The sequence below is a fragment of the Prosopis cineraria genome, unplaced genomic scaffold, assembly GCF_029017545.1.
Source record: "Prosopis cineraria cultivar Desert tree isolate PC_DT_omini unplaced genomic scaffold, ASM2901754v1 PC4, whole genome shotgun sequence".
Classification (NCBI taxonomy): Eukaryota; Viridiplantae; Streptophyta; class Magnoliopsida; order Fabales; family Fabaceae; genus Prosopis; species Prosopis cineraria.
Genome location: NW_026555335.1, coordinates 15,913,150 through 15,931,682, shown reverse-complemented (window position 1 = coordinate 15,931,682; position 18,533 = coordinate 15,913,150). Strand labels below are relative to the sequence as shown.

Below are 18,533 nucleotides of genomic sequence, written 5' to 3'. Positions count from 1 at the left end.
GTATATAGTTTTATAGTATTAAAAAATAAATTAATCTAATATGATAATATTTAAAACTTTAAATATTTTAGCCATGTGCCTTACATTAATTTAACATGAAAATATAATTAAAAATTTATCTTTTAAAAAAATAAAATTAACAAAAAATGGATAAAACTAATATAAACATAAATATTTAAAATTTTATACAATGATAATAATTTTTTTTGTTATCAATGCCTCAACTATCCAAAAAATATAAGAAATTTATTATAAATACTTAGACAGTATAACATTTTTGTTTAATAATATTTTTTAGTTGAATGACATTTTAACCCTCATGAAAAAATAATATAATTAATAATAGAGGGTTTTGAAAAATAAAATTAAAGGTTAGGGGGTTAATTTTAGATTTTTAAAGGTGAGGGAGGTTATATACAACTGTCTCAAAATTCATGAGGGTTTTATGTATTTTTAGCCAAAAAATTAAAATGATTGATTTGCCCTCATTATCTCATGTCTTCTCACCCTTTGCTTTTGATTCAAGGAATGTTATCATTATATTTAGGGTCAATGAACAAATAAGACCCTGAACTTTTGCTTGAAAATCGCCCTGGGTCATGAACTCTTAAAATATATAAAATAAATCCTAAATTTTTAAATTTATAATAAAATAAACTTTGATCGTTAACTTTTTTAACACGATTACTGTCCACATGGGTACTGTAAAAATTTAGGGTTAAATTCATAGAAAAATAAATTTTGAACAGTACTTATATGGACAATAATGGTGTTAAAAAGTTAGCGGTAGGGATTTATTTTTATAAATTTAAAATTTAAAATTTATTTTACATATTTTAAGAGTTTAGAGTTAGAGTAATTTTTGAGTAATAGTTCATAATTTTATTTGCTCATTAATCCTTATATTTACACAAATGTTTTACAAAATATTTAAATAAATAAGCATAAATTATACTAAAATTAAAAATAAATATAAATTATATCTATTAATTTATATCTAATTATATTAAATTTTTAATTATTTTTTCAATAAATTTGCTAATTCATTAAATTTTCATTCATGTATGTTTAGAATATTATTTTTTTCAACTTATAAATCTAAAATTTAAAAAATTATCATATAAATAAATTTATATAAATGACTCTTAAACTCATATAATATATAAATGAATTTATTAATATTTAATATTATTTTTATCATCTTATATATTATAATTATTGTTAGAAAACTTAAATCACTCATAAACAATATGTTTATTAAAAAGGACATTTCTAAAAATGGGATTTGGATTGAGGAAGAAGTGGAGGCATTGACATGTGTACAGTAAAAAATCAAAGGCTTGTTTGTTAACTTCCATTAAAAATAATTTTTTATCCTCCAAAATTAAAAATTCATTTGATAATATGTTTTTGTAGGAAGTGTTTTTAAAATAAAATAATTAAAATTTTGAAAAAAATCTCTTTTAAACGTTTTAAATTTATTTTTTTGATAAATGGTGTTTTGAAATTATTATTTTAAAAAATAAGAAAAAATTTGGATTTTTATTATTTTTTTATCACATGTTTTACAAAATATTAATTTTTAAAATAATAAAATAAAAATAATTTTAAACAAGCTCTGGCATTTGCATTTTTTTTTTTTTTTGATATGTAGAATCTCATCAGTCGTCGTCTTCATCGTCATCATCATCACGCAAATGAGGTAACACGGATGGTGAAAAATCTGGGAATGTGTAGACATTGTTATGAAACAGGGCTGTAAGCAGGCAAGCCAATTTCATACGGGGCCCAAAGCCTCAAACTCAAAGTCTAGCTATTTTAAATTTGGAGACGGAATCTTCGAGCCTAAACGAAACTTCATAGGAGCCGCCAAATTTGCAAGTACGCAAATTATCATTTCCTTTTTCCAGTTCAACATTTCACAGCTGACCCGCAAATTTGCAAAGTATGTTGGCTCCCCTGAGCACCGTCGTCTCCATGACCGCGCACGGCGACAAACCCACCGTCGCATTCACGACGCCACCCAATTACGCCGCCCGAATTTCCCACCTGCTCTCCCTCAACGGCTACGATCCGCTTTGGTGTCCTACACTGTATGTCGAACCCACCCCACACACCATCTCTTCCCTCAAATCTTACCTCTCTCCTCACACCCTCGACCACTTCTCCGCCATCGCCTTCACTTCCAGAACCTCAATCCAAGCCTTCTCAGACGCCGCCGTCAATCTCACAGAACCACCGCTGTCTCCTTCCGGCGATGCTTTCACCATCGCGGCTCTTGGAAAAGACTCAGAGCTTATTGACCAGACTTTTGTGTCGAAGCTGTGTGATAATTCGGATCGAGTTAGGGTTCTTGTGCCACCCACGGCAACACCGAGTTGCTTGGTGGAGTCACTTGGCGTCGGCGGTGGGCGGAGGGTGTTGTGTCCGGTTCCGCTGGTTGTGCAGCTGGAAGAGCCTCCGGTGGTCCCGAATTTCATCAAAGAGCTCCATGGCGGCGGGTGGGAGCCCATTAGAGTGAACGCGTACGAGACGCGATGGGCAGGGCCACATTGCGCGCACGAGATTGTTAAGGGAGCCGAGGAGGGACGATTGGATGTGGTGGTGTTCACGAGTAGCGCTGAGGTCGAGGGGCTTTTGAAGAGCTTGAAGGAAATGGGATTGGATTTTGAGAGATTGAAGAACATTTGCCCAGAACTGATTGTGGCATCTCATGGGCCAGTGACGAAGGCAGGATCAGAGAGGTTGGGAGTGAAGGTTGATGTGGTAAGTTCAAAGTTTGATAGTTTTGATGGAGTTGCTCACGCCATTAATTTGACTCTTGGCAAGAACTAGATATACCAAACACTTCGTATGCATATACAGTTACTTCTTCACAAGTTTCAGATTCTGGGTTCATGATTTAGAACCTTTACTTTATGATGCATGAGATCTATCTTCATCTGTCTGTTATCTTCTAGCTTGGCTTGCCTCTTTCCTTAATGCAACAATTGTCACATTAAGCTCTGCTGATTTTCTCCTCCACCTTTCTTCTTGTGGGGTCCGTGGATTGGAAATGTAAATCATTTGATGCAAATGCCTTGATGCTGCGCTTGGAATGGCCTAAAATCTATATACTTTGTGCTGAAGGAGATATTTGAGAAAGGTTCTTCGAGGAATTCTTTATTCTTATATAAACTTTTGTGTAATAAAAATATGTCATGTCTTTTCCAATTTAGTCAAATAAAATTTGATGTATAATTATTGTTAATGATTATCTTTTTAAAATAGATACCTGTTTAATATTTTTATCTTTTGTTGTCTATTATTATTAATAATAAAATTAATTTATATTCACAACTACATAACATTATATGTTTTTATTAGAGAGAATATGAATGACTTAACTGGTTATGCAATGCAAATAATACTCATCTTGGAACTTGTCTTGAATTTAGAATTATATAATGTGACTATTTTCTTTTACTTCCTTCATTTAAAAATATATTTTTTGAGGAGTTGGATGTTAAAAAATATAAGATATTTTTAATTTTTAAGGTGTAATCATTATTTTTTTTCAAAAGTGTCCCTATTAATAATGATTTTATATTTATTGAAAAATGTTTAATAGGAGTAAATATAAAAAAATATTGTTAGTTTAAAAGTAAGTAATTACTTTATTGGATGATAAAATTTAATTAAAAATATCTTATATTTTTGAATGAAAAGAGTAGTATGCTTTACCTCATTTTTATTTTAAAAATATACAAGTTTGTCTGATTTGTTAAAGGATTTAAAAAATAACTCCGTTAAGAATGTTTTAAAAACTTAAAAAATATTTTTGATTATAATTTACACTAAAACAACATTTATTTATGAATTTACCCTCATTATAGTAAATTTTTAAATTATATTATTATTTTTATAGTTACATGAATTTCATTTAGGAAGGAAAAATATAATTTAAAAGTTTTCTTCTTTTTATTTTTTATTGCAAATATTTATCGACACGATAAATTCAAATTTATATTTTTTTTGGCAATATGAATTTATATGATCTTTTATAGTATTTTTATTTTTATTACTTTATATTTTATGTCTCTATTGATCCCAGGTCCTCTGCCGCTGTCTCCATTATTTCATAAACAGAGACTAATAAGTAATAATGGAAAAATTTTAACCAAAAAACAAGAAAAGAAAAAAAGTAATAAGGGAAAAGTTGAAAGAGGTCCCCGTGAAATGACAGGGTTTAATAAACATATAGCAGTAGCACACTGCATACTTTTCTTGTCTATAGGAAAGAGGTCTCTGGGGGTCCTTTTTATAAGAAGTGATGTTTGATTATTTATTAGAATTTCAATTTTTATTACCGATATGCAATATTGATATAAGAAAGTGAAAAACCTTTATAAAAATGTATTTGATACAAGCAAAGGAGAAAACTTTTTTATCTTTAGCTAAAGTTCATGTGCTCTAATTAATTAAAATTGTTGTAAATGATAGAGATTTTGTTATTTAAATAAGTGATTAAAGATTCAAAGTAATTTTTTATATACAAAATTTTAGTCCAAAAAAAAAATACCTTTTGCTTTGCTAAAAATGAAAGTTTATAAGTTTTAAATTTTTTATTAAAATATATTTAAAATAACTTATATATAAGGTTAGAGTGAGTATACTAACTATTCAACTATCATTATCATACCAAATCCTAGCAACATTAGAGTAGATTGATTTAACGGACATTTTTTGGGGGGATCCTTTAAATTTGATTCAAATTGTTCAAAATCTTCATATTTTTATTTTTTTAATTTTAAATAATATTTATTTGTAAATTTATAGTTAAAATTAGTATTAGTCTACATTCTACTTCTTTTAAAATAAAAACTGAAAATTAATTAAAAATATAAATTGTCAAAATCAAACCTGAAAATTTCAAAATTGATGCACACATCAAATAACAATACTAATGGTAGAGTATAGAGCTACGGACCTAAAGCACTTTTTCTTTCTTTCTTTCTCTACAACACAAACCTTTTCTAATTAATTTAGGAAGCTGTATATTCATGGTAAGATGGAAATGCCACAATTTTGTCTCTTGAAAGTTCTTAGATGGATAAATTATTCAGATTTATTATCACCATGCAAGAGAGATTTCACAAGTAACAAACCAGTTCAAGATGTTTCGCTCTTTCCTAAATTTTGTTGATATCATTTTTTTTAAAATTTGAGGAAGGCGGCTGGGATGTTTAGCAAGTTTAGAGGAATTACATCTGGGCCTATATTACTATTTACTGCAATATATTAGTAATTTATCTATATCTTTTATTTTTCAGCAGACTATTTAATTGTAATCTTCACTAAAAGAAAAACCTTTTTTAATTGAAAATTAGAGGTACATCAAACATATTAAAAAAAATTAAATAAAGGCTCACATGTGAATTTGAATTATGGAAGTGGTCTAAATTTACGTATTTAAATTCAGTAAGTGACTTAAATTCACTTACTAAATAGATGTTTTATAGCACAATAACAATTACTCCTCCCATTTAAAAATATAAAATATTTTTTGAAGAGTTGGATATTGAAAAATATAAGACATTTTTAATTTTTTGAGATACAATAATTGCCTTTTTTTTTTAAAAAAATACCTCTATTGACTTTATATTTATTTTAGGGTGTTTAATAAGAATATATATACAAAAAATAGGATTAATTTAAAAATAAATAACTATTTTATTAAGAGGTAAAATTTGATTAAAATGCCTTACATTTTTAAACAAAGAGAGTATTTGATTCAATTGAATGTTGTCAAAAATTGTTATATAACACTCAAAAAATATCAAATCTCAAATTTTTGAAAGAAACAACCTTAATAATTTTTAGATATTAATGAAATATAATGACTATAAATGATACACTTATTGAGTGAGTCAACTTTATGCCACTCACCAAACTCAAATCCTAAATCTATTCTCTCAATAAGTGTTCCAATTATAATAATTATGTTTCATCACTATTTGAAAATTATTAAGATACTTTTCCCTTAAAAACTTCAAAACAACACTCATAATCAGAACATTCCTAACGCACACTATCCTCTCCAAAGATTTGAGATTCAATGCTTTCTTAATATCATATAATAAAATCTTTTACAATTGTTTAATTAAATTAAAAGGTTATTATCATATCATATGAAACGCTCATTGAATGAGTGAATTTATATCACTTACAAGATCCAAATCCACTGGGAAAATAAAAGGGGTAAGGAAAGAAACGAGAAGCTCTTTGGTCGGATAGAATGGCTTCTTCGTATGGTTCCGACAGCGGGGAAAAATAATGCCCCAAAGACATCACCATCTAAAAGGAATGCTAGTACAGGGCATGGAAATGAGGGGGGAAAAAAAAAACCATAATTGCCATTGAATCATTCTCATTCTTTCTGTTCCAACTTTGGTTCTTCTCTTTCAAGAGTGTCTTTTTTGCATTCAACATAATCCAACCCATAAATCATGAATCAAACAACTAGTCCCAGTTAAAAAATATTGGATAAAGTATTTCTATTTAAGAGATCCTTCAAAGCAGCATGCATAACTAGATGCTACTCTCCCCTTCTGGGAACCTTGAAAACTGTTGATTAATAGGTGTGTGTATTATAAAGCAAGTCATTTTTGAAAACAAGAGAACTTGATATTAGTTAAACAAAAATGTGCATGTATAAATCACATGGATAAACAATTAGATGATGTGTCTGGGCTAATATCCTGAGCTACCTGGAGGAGGTATTCTATGTTGATATCATCAGGATAGTGCTGTAAAAGATTTAAGTTACTTACAAAATCACCACTCATTATTCTCTTTTTCACACAAAGAAGCATTGCGCAACAGATCCGAAGCAACATATCCTGCAAAAGAAACAGCTTGATCGTGATGATTCAAAAATATATATCTATGGAAAGCTTATCTTATTGTGATATGACTAGTTTATTCTAACTGATCATGGTTGAGCATGTAGTGTAGAGAGAGAGAGAGAGAGAGAGACCTGTATACCAAAAGGATTACTTAATAGTGTATCCCATATTCTCAGGATTTTGTCCAAACTGAACTCTTGTGTGAGGAGCAATGTGATCCACCGGAATGCATAGAATTGTGGTTTGACCTGTTCATGAAGTTTCAAGACATAAATTTCAGAAAACAGGGGAAAAAAACAAAGATATTGAATAAAAACACTACTCCCTCAAATCTTATATATTGAACCCTCTTAACCAATTTACAAGAATTAAAAAATCAATGAAATTAGTTATTAGTAATAAATATGTCAATAATGTATGCTATTCCTCGACAATTATTTTTAGTATTTACGAGATATCTTAACTAAAAGGCTTATCAGTGGATTGAAATTTGAACATTAGTCTTATCGGTATTTTAGCAGGAAAACAAAATTAATACAGTAAAAAAAGAAATGGATGGATTTTTGTTTGAAAAACCAAAACAAATAACTCAAAAGGGTTATATATATGTTTTACCAAAAAGAAGAAGAAGAAGAAGAAGAAGAAGAAGAAGAAGAAGAAACAAAAGGGTTATATATATGAGCATAAGATTCAATCTTAACCAACACTAAGCTACTAGCAAGATCCGAGCAAGGAAAGAAACAGACTTGAAGTAAAATGTTCTCTACCTTTGTTTTAAAATCAAGATGACGCCATAATTCCTCATCATTTACTTGTAGTAAATCTGACAAGCGGGAAAGAGTTGAAAGGATACCACTGGAACTGCTATCCAATTGTTGACAAAAATGATCTACTGAATCACTTAAGATTCGAACAAAACAAGAAAAGCTATCTGCTTCTGCATTTGCCTAAATGAAAAATAACCAATTCAACTATGCCATAAACCAGCAACAGCAAATTACTGAGCAGATCACAAATAGCAGTAACCTCTAGTGCTTACAGCATTTTCCTTGTCAGTGTCAGTACTAAATACATAGTATATTGGGGACAAGACTTCATTCATGCCTTGAACATATCGGATTGCAGGATTTAATCTTGCAAAAAGTAGAAGAATGTTCTTCATTGCTTCCTGTGTTAAAATAACAAGAAAGGCTTCATTCAGAGTTGAAGTTCTTAAAATCTTCGACTTCAAGATGAAGTGAACAGAGAATAATTTTTCTCTGGGTAAAAGTGCATTTTTGACTTGAAAGTACTCTCCTAATGAGGCTAAGTAGTACATAAATTTTCAAAACCAGTGCAATATTGTCTATTTCAACAGTTATATTAAGTCATTCATTAATTGGAGGTAGGAGATATTGTTTACCCAATACTTAAAAAAGGGTAAAATTGCATTGGTTTAGAAAGATCATGTGCTACATTGTTTTACAATATTTTTTTGGTTGCTATAACTCATCTGGGAATACATCCCGAATCAAAATGCACTTTAACCCATAATTTAAATTTATTTAAGCTGGAGGTACCTTATTTTTCCGACTAAGTGGTGAATCCCCTGAAAAGAAAGGCATGTCTGGATGAGTGCGTAGCAAATCACGATCTATCTGCGCTACCAACTCTGTATACTACAAGAAGGAATTATATTGATGCATACTGACTTCATTAACATGTGGGCAGACACAATGAGCTTCCAAATGGAGAAGAAATTTTTACCCGAAAGTATTCACGCCAAAGACTAGCCTTACATGAGCTTAGAGGGTGATCTTCTTGAGAAATTTCGTGTCGCCTAAGGGTTCCATCAACATCACTATTCTCTTGCTGCATAGCAGAACTTGATTCTCCCTCTTGTTTCCAGGTACACTCAGGCTGTCTTGTACAAAAGGTTGAAAAATCAAAATTAAGAGCTCACAAAAATATTAAACCAAAAATATTGCATGTGAAAAAATTAATATCTATACATATATATTCAACATCTTACGGGATCCTGGAGGACCTCCTCTTTCAACTGAGCATATTTTTGCCTACTCTCTTTCAATTCCTTGTCCCAAAGTTCACGGGAAGATGGCAAGAAACCCAAGAGTAGCTGGTTGTGGAAATTATAGCAGGACAATCAGCTGCTTGTATGCAGAACATAACCAAGATCACACAGTATTTACTCATAGAGCTCTCAGTGATAATTTTACACAAGTGAAAATGTGGGAAAAGAAAATCTCACAACAAGATGCAGTGTTTACCTTCCATGTTGTTGCGCGCAAACTCCCTCCATCAGGAATGCCAGTGCTCGCAATTCTTTGCAATTTTTCCATATTAATTTCCCTCTGAGAAAGCTAAACAGAGATTTGATCGTTTGATCGAATGCAATACCATAAGTTTCTCATCAGAAAAATTCCCCCCCCCCCCCAAAAAAAAAAAAAAACAAAATAATCCCCAAAAGTCATACTGCAGGTCACACTCTCTCACCTCATGTTCGAGATCGGATCTTTTCTCGTCCATCACAATAGCTTTCAACACTGAGACCGGATTTACACCATCTTCGGCAGGCCGTTGCCGAACTTTTGCGTCTACGTCCTCATCGTTAACTTCATTATCAACATCACTTTCCCTCTCACACCCTAACCCATTGGGTTGAATGGGCTCCAGCTCTTTACCCGGCTCAAATTCGCAGTCAGATCCTTCAATTTCTTCATCCTTACCCTCGAATCCGGAGACCAGGCTGCCCAGACGGTCGGGGAAAACCCTCCGTGGCTTGTCTGGAGCAGGAAGCTTGAGTTTGCCTTTGATCATGGCGTATGAGTTGGGACCGAATTCGGGGAGAGGAATCGGCCGGGTTGAAATTGAAGGAAGTGCGCAAGGAGAGATAATAGTGTAAAAGAGCAAGAAAGGAAAAGGGGTTCCTGCGATAAGTTAACTCAGTTATAATCGCAAAAAGAAGAATGTTAGTTATAGTTATCGTTAACGTTGAATGGTAGGTGGCGAACTTTTCCGCCTGGCGCATGCTTGAATTCTATTACCGCCAAATTTGCAAATAATGTTGGCCGAGGGAGGATCATTTTCGTCTCCATGATCATATACTGACAAACTCACCGTCGCGTTCACGACCCCCCTAATTACCGCCTGAATTTCCGACCTCCTCTCCGTCAACGGCTATGATCCCCTTTGGTTGATGTGGTAAGTTCAGAGTCTGACAATTTGAAGGAGTTGTTGAAGCTAATAATTTGACTTTTGAGCTTTGGCAAGAACTAGATGCTACAATTCGTACGCATAGTCACCTCTGCGCTAATTTCAGATTCCGGTTCATAAACTCAGGGCATTTTCCTGTGATGTACTCCTGCAGATTTTCAAAGCTTTTCTTGGTTATCAATATAGGATAAGTTTAGAGTGGTTATTATTGTTAGTATTACTATTTTGGATAAGAGAGTACATTGGCTCTTAATGTATAGACTCCAAAAGTGTCTGTACGGCTGTACCTCTCAATGTAATGTTTCCTTTAATTTAAAAAAAAAAAGAATAATTTAATCCATACTTCCTTCGATCCTATTTATAAGTCATTTCTACCAATCTTATCAATACCAATACAATAAAAATACAAGAAATAAAAGTAAGTAAAATTTCAAACATGCTTCTATATAACAAATTTAAAAAGTAATGTCCTGTTATCTTTTCTCTCTCATAAAGAGTAATTTTAGAAATACCTCTCAAATATTATTTAAAAAGACGCACCATGACTTATAAATGGGACCAAATGAACCCTTTAAAATGAGACTTATAAATGAGACCGGAGGGAATATTAAAATTGACTTTGATAGTTAGTTGATCATTTTTTATCAACTAGTGATCAAAATTAATTTTTGTTAATTATATAAATCAGATTATATTATTTTTAAAAGTTAAAAAAATATTATACTAAATATAAATTTAGAATTTCGAACACTTGAATCTATAATTTATACTCCCTTTGTTTAAAAATGTATAATATTTTTAACCGAATCTCACCCCAATAAAATAGTTACTTACTTTTAAATTAACTCTACTTTTTTATATTTACTCATATTAAACACTTTATAATAAATATAAAGTCACTATCGATAGGGGTATTTTTTTAAAAAAAAAGTAATAATTATATCTCAAAAAGCTAAAAATGTCTTGTATTTTTGAACATCTAACTTCTCAAAAAATACTTTATATTTTTTAACAGATGGAGTATGACAGCTTTTCCTTTTATCCTATTTTTTTTATTTGCTTGTTTATTTATTGAGGGTCTAATTATATGTATAAGAATTGAGTGCTTTTATTAACACAACAATAATAATAAACCTTATCACAATAGGTGAGTGGGATCAATTACATTAATTATATGATATTATTATAAAATATTAAACTCTAAAAATATTGTTAACAAGAAGAATCCTTTCAATAATTTTATTCAATGTTTTTTTTTTGTTTTCCCCTACTTCTCTTTATAGAATTTAAAATTGTCTATTTTGTCCTTTTCATCGATGACTTTATTGATTTTTTTTCAATATGTCCAAATCATCATCTATAATTTTCAACTACTTTTTTAACAACTATGCCACACCAACTTTTTCATGTGTATGATCATTACAAATCTTATATTTTTCTTATTCATCTTAAAATTCTTATCTCTGTTATTCTTAACTTTATATTCTTACTTTCTTTTTTAAAACCTAACATATTAATAAAACTTTCTTTTAAACTTATTGGGACCTTTTGATTGTAGATAGAACCTGTGGTCTTTCTTTATTTGAACCATCTTTACTTGTATTCTATATATAACATCTCCATTAATTTCTCTATCATTTTGTGTAATAGCTCCCAAATATTTGAATTTGGTCACTTGTGGTATGAATTGATATTCCAATTTAACCTCCAAACAACTACAAACTTGCATTTTATCATATTGATAGTGCAAATATTCTATCTTACTTCTATTTAAGCAAAAATCCTTTGATAATTGCATCAAATTATTGGTGAGTAATTTAAATTTCTTGCATCAATTTATTATGATATTATTTACAAAGAAATGTGAAATTAAAAAGTTATGTACTTTTTGACAAGTTTAACATAACTGCAATTAGTTAAGTTTGCCATAACTAGATGGAGTATGAAATCGACAAATCGTACTCCCTTGAACGTAATGAAGAGCTTTAAATTTTGTTTTAGTTTGTTTGTTATCTTCTAGCTTGGATTGCCTATTTTCTTATAAAATTCTTAGGAATTTAGTTTTAGTGAGGTAATTTGAAATGCTTCCTTTGCTATTCATGTGCATGTAAGCAGTGGACCATGTAAATGGATGTGCTTTCCCCCTCAAGGGTATGTTTGGTCTAAATTTAATTATAGGTTTGGACGGCCTAATGTGAGGTTTGGATCTCAAAAACTTTCACTCTAATATCCTATGTCTTTGACCTATACTAATCTACTGGATAACTTTTAGACACCTCTTAATTAAGGCTATACTCCTACCAAGCATTGGATCTAAAAATATTTTATTTGAATAAAGGATAGGTGATTATTATTATTATTTTTTTTTGCTTTGTGTTTATTTATCAATTCATCTTAGTTTTTTTTAAAGAAATTAGAGATGTTTCTTAATTTTATAAATAATACATCTTTCTCATCCTAATCATTGGATACATCTTATGGTGATAATTAATCTACTTCTAGTCACCACATAAAATGCCAGTAGCAATGAGTTTGCTGCAGTATAGTGTCTTGAAGAACTATTCTGTCATGCCAAAATTTGCATGACAGCATTCCAGAATTAAATAGACTATTCTTACAAAGCGAACGAGGACACAAGACAATGACAGCAAGAATAAGAAGAATATAAACTCAAATAGAATAATACAACGGATATGAATGAGAGTAGGCCAAGCTTCAATCAGACAGCATATAGCCTAGCCTGGTTGGGGTTTAGCTTGGCTTGTTTATAAACAAATTAGGCCTAATGCTTGTTTAGAGGCTTATATACCTAAACAAGATAGGTCTAGATTTTTAAAACTTGGCTTGTAAGCCTATATGCCTAGCCTGTTTAGGCAAGAAGAGGCTTGAAAACTCTAAGGCTAAGTATTGAGCACATTGCACACATCAATATTTATAGGCACAGATCAGGTAAATGTTGGGCGGTCTTAAACTATGATTAAATTACTAGTTTGAGAAAATAATGGGATTTGGATTAAATGAGTGTTTTAAATATACTCACTCGATGAATATCTCAATTATAATCGTTAGATTTCATTAATACTTGAAAATTATCAAGATATATTTCCCTCAAAAAGTCAAAACAATCAACACGATGAGAACTCTCCTTATTTATGATGTCCCCTCTAAAAATTTTAGATTTGATGTTTTCTTAGTATTATATGACAAAATCATTGATAATTGTTCGATTAAATCAAACCGTTGTTCTCATGCTACATGAGACACTTGTGAGTGAGCGTTCTCAAATCACTCAATGGATCCAAATCCAAATCAATGACACCTTATGCAACCAGTTACAAAGAATAAATAAATCACCATTAACCACTTGTCTATGAATGTTGGTAATTAAAAAGACTTAAAAAGAATCCGTTTAAGGTTTAGTGTACATAATATCCGGTTAATGCATATGCACATGCACACACTTTTATCGTTGCCTTGCCTATTTCCCACATAGAAGCTGTGGCTGGAGACATGCTAAATTAACTAACTCAAATGTAAAAGAAACTACTCTATGTTTTATTTTTTATTTTTCTTATAAACAAAATTACAAATTTTTAAGAAGCATTAATTGCATTTTCCCCAAATTGTCCCTCATAATGGATAAATTCATTAAATTAGAGAAAAACATAAACATTAATTACAAGGACATGTTAGTCCAAACATTGTAATTTTAGACATAATAATTAAAATTAACTCATATTCATAAACTATTTAAGTTGGTTGAAATGCTTATATTCGAAAACAGAGGGAGTATAACATGCATTTGAATTTTGAACCGTGTTTGGTCAAGTGGGTTCCCCATTTTCATCAGCTACCAAGATGCTCAATTTGAAATTTCCATGGAACATAGCTGGACAAATTCACACTGAAGGAAACAAGGTCATGTAATTCCAACTTTGAATTGAGGTGGCCCAGTCCATTCTCATAATGGCAAAGGTTGAACGGTCTGATTATGTTCTTGTGCCTTGCATTTCCTAGTTTCGCTGTGAATGCTGAGACATTCTTTTAAAGCTGATGGTGATGGGGCTTGCTCTTGTCTGGATTTTGGCACTCAAGCATCTCAAAACATCATTTCTTGTGAACTGATGGAGTCCAAAAAATGAGTGTTGGAATAAAATTCAACATAAGGGGCTACACATGTAAATATTAAAAATGTGTGGCCATTATGTATTAAGTCTAAATAAAGCGATATATTTAGATTGAAATTTTGAGGCTTAGAGGTTCAATTATTAATGAATTAATGTGTGCAGAATAGAATGATATTTATATTTTGTCGAGGAGTTAAATTGTAAACATTGCAAGCCTAATTCTCTAATAGGAGCTATGGTCATTGGGTTGACGTTTGATACCAATTGATAGATTTGATAATTTAGATGAATGTATAAAGTTCAAGAATCAAATTTATAAAACCCAAAAGATCAATCCTATATTAATTCTTAGTAATAGAAATAGAATACAGAAGTGTACTTGAATCCATTGCTTTGATTTGATCTCATATTTATGAATGGTTGTTTTTTCTAGATTGTTACCCTAGGAATGTCTAAATGTCTCTGAGAAGGAGAATAAAGAATATTTCTAACATACAGCCAATCAAGACCACAACCCCATAGATTCAAGTTTGTGATATTTACAATTTGTGCTCTTCAACAAAACTATTGTCCCTGTGCATTAATTCCATGACAATAAAAACCCTAAGCCTCAAAACTTCAATCTAAATAGATCACTTTTTTTAGGCTTAATAAATAATGGCCACAAAATTTTAATATTTACATTGAATTTTCCAACAAGGAGATCATCTTCCATCAACTCTTAGTTCCTTGTTTGAAATGAAGCGTCCCAAAAACTAATGCTGCAAGAAATGTAAGCAATCCAGTACAGATTAGCAAAATATGTATAAGCTTCCATGGCCCTTTGCTTTCGAATATTCCAACTGAAACAAGGCATGGTCTCAAAGGTGTTCCACATAACTCTGAATTCCCAATAAATGCACTTCTATCCATCAATTTAAAGGTTTTTCCTTTGGGAATTGAACCAGAAATATGGTTGAAAGAGACATTAAGAAGCTGCAAACTCGAAGAGCTACCAAACTTTACTGGTATTGAGCCATTGAAGTTATTGTTTGATAGGTCTACAGCACTGAGAGAAGTGATACTTGCAAGCTCATTAGGTATATGACCTGACAGGTTATTGTGGGACAAGTTTATGTACTCTAGTGCATGGCAATTGAAAACACTGTTTGGGACACTTCCAGATAAGTTGTTCCTGTCCAGTTCAATGACAGAAACTGATCTGCAGGATTCAAATGGTGGAAGATAGCCTAGAATACCACAAAAAGATGCTGAAAAATTTTCAACAAGTGGCAAAGACCATATCCGTGCTGGGATGATGCCTCCCAATTGCAGATTATGAGTGATATTGAAATACTCAAGTTTTTTAGCTTCAGAAATATCAGAGGGAATTCCTCCAACAAACTTGTTTCGAGAAAGATCAACATATGAGATATCAGGAAGATGACTGAATTTCAAAGAAATCTTCCCAGACAATGAATTATCTTCAAGTCGAAGTCGAACAAGAGAAGAACAGTTGGATAGTGACAGTGGAAGACCACCTGTAAATCTGTTCGAGAACAGGATTAGTTTAAATAGAGACCTTCTCACACAAATGTCTGGTGGTATGCTTCCAATCAAATTGTTTGTGGAAACATCCACCCATTTGAGTTTTGAGCTCCTGCCCAAGTTCTGCGGAAGTATTCCAGAAAAGCGATTGTTCCAAATGAGAAGAGTTTCTAAGGATGGGATTTGAGCAATTCCTTCAGGAACAGTTCCATTCATATCATTGTACATGAGACTAAGCAGTTTTAAGTTCTTTAACTGTGAAAAGCTTTCAGGAATGGACCCAGAAATAAGGTTGTCTGAAAGATCCAAATCTCTTATAGTTTTGATTCTGCTAAACTCACTTGGTATTGGTCCTGTGAGCTGGTTTGTGAATAGAAACATTGATTGCAAACTGGTGAGATTTGAGAGCTGGTTTGGTATTGGCCCAGATAGATTTGCACCAGAAATATCAAGATATTGAAGCTTACTCATATTACCTAACTGTGATGGAATAGTGCCCTGATAAGAATGGTAGCCAATTTCCATATGGGTTACTGCTTTGAGGTTACCCAGTTCTTGAGGTATATTACCAGAGAGAAAATTTCCTGCAAGATGAAGAAACTCAAGACTTCTAAAAGAACCGTATTCAGATGGAATTGGTCCTTTGAAGTAGCTTCCTGCTAGATTAAGAACCTTGAGATTCTCAAGTTGGGAAAGCTCAACAGGCAATGGTCCATAGAAGCTGTTGCTGAAGGCATCAAGAACAAGTAAATTTTGAAGGGAGGAAATTTCACCTGGGAAGTGACCAGAAAAGTTGTTTCTGCTAATATCCAAGCTTCTTAGGTTTGTGAGGTTGCATAGTGCCACAGGAAGCTTCCCAGAGAAGAAATTATTGCTCAGGTTTAAATCAGCAAGTTTTGTGAAGATGCCAAATTGCTTCCCTGAAATCTCACCTCCCAGATTCTTCACGGACAGGTCTATTGAAGTTACAATTGTCGAATCCTTGTTACACTTGATACCAGTCCAAGAACATGCGTAGGATTTTCTCGTTAAGTTTCTTCCAGATTGAACCATCCAGTCATGTAAACTGTTATCATGATCTGCAAGTTCAGCTTTCAGGCTAAGAAGTGCCTCTGTATAGGGATCCATTGCTAAAACTGCTGTGAATGACATGAAAGTGATGAGAAGACTCAAGTACAAACATTTGAAAATCTCCATCGTATCAGATCACAAGGAAATGAGCAATCTAAAGAAGAAAGGCAAGCAATAAGTCTGACTGTCAAATGGAGAAAGAAAAAGGAGTTGTCTAATTCAAAGGAGAGAACCACTATTATGGGGCTGCTTTTGTGAGCAAGGTGGGACCTTTGTGAAGTTTGTTTATTTGGATGGTGTTTGCCATTAGTGAATAAAGTCTTTGAATATGATACCATCTCTTTCAACTTTTTTGCTTCGTAGAGAGAATCCAATGAGTAGTAGGTTGTGATTAATTTTAGACAGGATTCCTTTTTAATCGTGTGGGACTCCATGTAAATGAATGTTAATATTCTTTTTTAAAAAGATCATAGTAATTATTCTATTCTTATCAAAATTAAGTTGTTTTTCCTTTCTTTCTTTCTTCTTCTTTAATAAACAAAATATTTATGTTACAATTTATCATTATCTTATTTTAGACATAATAACAACTAATTGCTGCTCATCAATCGATTGATGCTGTGGTGCAAATGTTGTTTCTCTTTAATTGTATGATGGTCTAAATGTAATTTAACATTGAAACTAAGTAATTTAATTGCTAGATTTTAACATTACAATTGGAACAAGTAATTTATGTAGTATGACTTATTTGGATTGGGTTTCAAATACTAAGACACATAAAAAAAAACTTATATAGCCAAGTCTAGCTGAAACACCTCAGGTTTTGGATTTATTCAAACTGACTTGAATACCTGTTATTATATATTATTTTATTTTATTTTCTTTATATATTATTTTATTTTATTTTCTTTTTTGGTTAATCTCAATTTTTATCTTTAAAAATTAAAAATTTTAATTTATTTAAATTTTATTTTATTAATAATAAAAAATTCAAGCATTTGAGTTTGGGCCAAATTTTTTCACAATTTTTTAAATTCCCAAACCTAATTCTAAGATTTTTTTTGGACTCATTCAAATTGGTTCGTTGGGCTTCATCCTGGCTCTATTACATTGGAACTAGTTTACTAATTTCTTTCATATGAATATATTTTTCTTTGGACAATCACTCCAATTAAAAATGGTTTCATTGTCTGTTTTTTTTTTCTTGGAAAAATATAACATAAGAAATTACAGTCTTCTTGGTTCAATGAGCAGAGTTCAAAACATTGGGAGAGAGAGACCTTGCTGTTGTTTGAATTTAAAGTTAAAATTTTACTGCATCACATAAAAAAGTTGGTAAACGAAGCCATATAACTGGATTATATGTCACGGACTGGGCCCAATATCAATACGGTCCAAATTGCCTTCAAGGGGCTATTTAGAATGGAGGCAAAAATTGGCTTGTGGGCTTTGGAGAAATTCAAATGGGCCAGCTCAAGGGGTAAGGTTATTATATGTTAAACAGAGGACGAATGTGCATGGGAAAGGCATAGAAGAAAATTGATGAATTATCTGTGACTGCTCTTCTGCTATCTGACCTTTCTAATTTATTCTTTAGGTTCCAATGAATTAATGTTTTATTATTATTGTAATAGGCTTTTGCCAAACAAGATTATTACCTTCAGTTGTTGATATGAGTAATTTTCATTTGAATATCATATTTTCTCTA

At 31.5% G+C, this 18,533-nt stretch overlaps 3 protein-coding genes across 6 annotated transcripts; 1 reads left to right on the top strand and 2 right to left on the bottom strand.

The window, feature by feature from the left end:
* The first annotated feature begins 1,699 nt into the window (after positions 1-1,699).
* Positions 1,700-3,282, top strand: LOC129309634 (uncharacterized). 2 transcript variants are annotated; one of them, XM_054951284.1, is made up of 2 exons: positions 1,700-2,766; positions 3,130-3,282. In XM_054951284.1, the coding sequence occupies exons 1-2, from the start codon at positions 1,948-1,950 to the stop codon at positions 3,238-3,240; spliced, it is 930 nt and encodes a 309-aa protein (XP_054807259.1). In that variant the 5' UTR covers positions 1,700-1,947; the 3' UTR covers positions 3,241-3,282. The 2 variants fall into 2 exon arrangements, with proteins under 2 accessions (XP_054807259.1, XP_054807260.1); XM_054951285.1 differs by having other exon boundaries at positions 3,133-3,273.
* Positions 3,283-6,644: 3,362 nt separating this feature from the next.
* LOC129310170 (uncharacterized) lies at positions 6,645-10,269 on the bottom strand. 3 transcript variants are annotated; one of them, XM_054952043.1, is made up of 9 exons: positions 9,381-10,269; positions 9,155-9,247; positions 8,899-9,003; positions 8,666-8,786; positions 8,447-8,475; positions 7,927-8,055; positions 7,655-7,834; positions 7,019-7,135; positions 6,645-6,881 (listed from the first exon to the last, which is right to left on the bottom strand). In XM_054952043.1, the coding sequence occupies exons 1-9, from the start codon at positions 9,702-9,704 to the stop codon at positions 6,699-6,701; spliced, it is 1,281 nt and encodes a 426-aa protein (XP_054808018.1). In that variant the 5' UTR covers positions 9,705-10,269; the 3' UTR covers positions 6,645-6,698. The 3 variants fall into 3 exon arrangements, with proteins under 3 accessions (XP_054808018.1, XP_054808017.1, XP_054808019.1); XM_054952042.1 differs by having other exon boundaries at positions 8,447-8,545; positions 8,634-8,786; positions 9,381-10,268; XM_054952044.1 differs by lacking the exon at positions 8,899-9,003 and having other exon boundaries at positions 8,447-8,545; positions 8,634-8,786; positions 9,381-10,268.
* A 4,460-nt stretch (positions 10,270-14,729) lies between these two features.
* On the bottom strand, positions 14,730-17,185 carry LOC129307893 (leucine-rich repeat receptor-like protein kinase TDR). Its single transcript, XM_054948834.1, has one exon. The coding sequence runs from the start codon at positions 16,949-16,951 to the stop codon at positions 14,942-14,944; it is 2,010 nt and encodes a 669-aa protein (XP_054804809.1). The 5' UTR covers positions 16,952-17,185; the 3' UTR covers positions 14,730-14,941.
* Between the last annotated feature and the right edge of the window lie 1,348 nt (positions 17,186-18,533).

Bases quoted from the DNA above. Each gene is read 5' to 3' on its own strand.
- LOC129307893 (XM_054948834.1), bottom strand. From the start codon at position 16,951: ATGGAGATTTTCAAATGTTTGTACTTGAGTCTTCTCATCACTTTCATG.
- LOC129310170 (XM_054952042.1), bottom strand. From the start codon at position 9,704: ATGATCAAAGGCAAACTCAAGCTTCCTGCTCCAGACAAGCCACGGAGG. The intron at 8,787-8,898 runs GTAAGATGTTGA...TGTACAAGACAG, and splicing joins AGGAGGTCCTCCAGGATCCC to CCTGAGTGTACCTGGAAACA. The intron at 8,546-8,633 runs GTAAAAATTTCT...TCCTTCTTGTAG, and splicing joins TTTGGCGTGAATACTTTCGG to TATACAGAGTTGGTAGCGCA.
- LOC129309634 (XM_054951284.1), top strand. From the start codon at position 1,948: ATGTTGGCTCCCCTGAGCACCGTCGTCTCCATGACCGCGCACGGCGAC. The intron at 2,767-3,129 runs GTAAGTTCAAAG...TTTGTGCTGAAG, and splicing joins TGGGAGTGAAGGTTGATGTG to GAGATATTTGAGAAAGGTTC.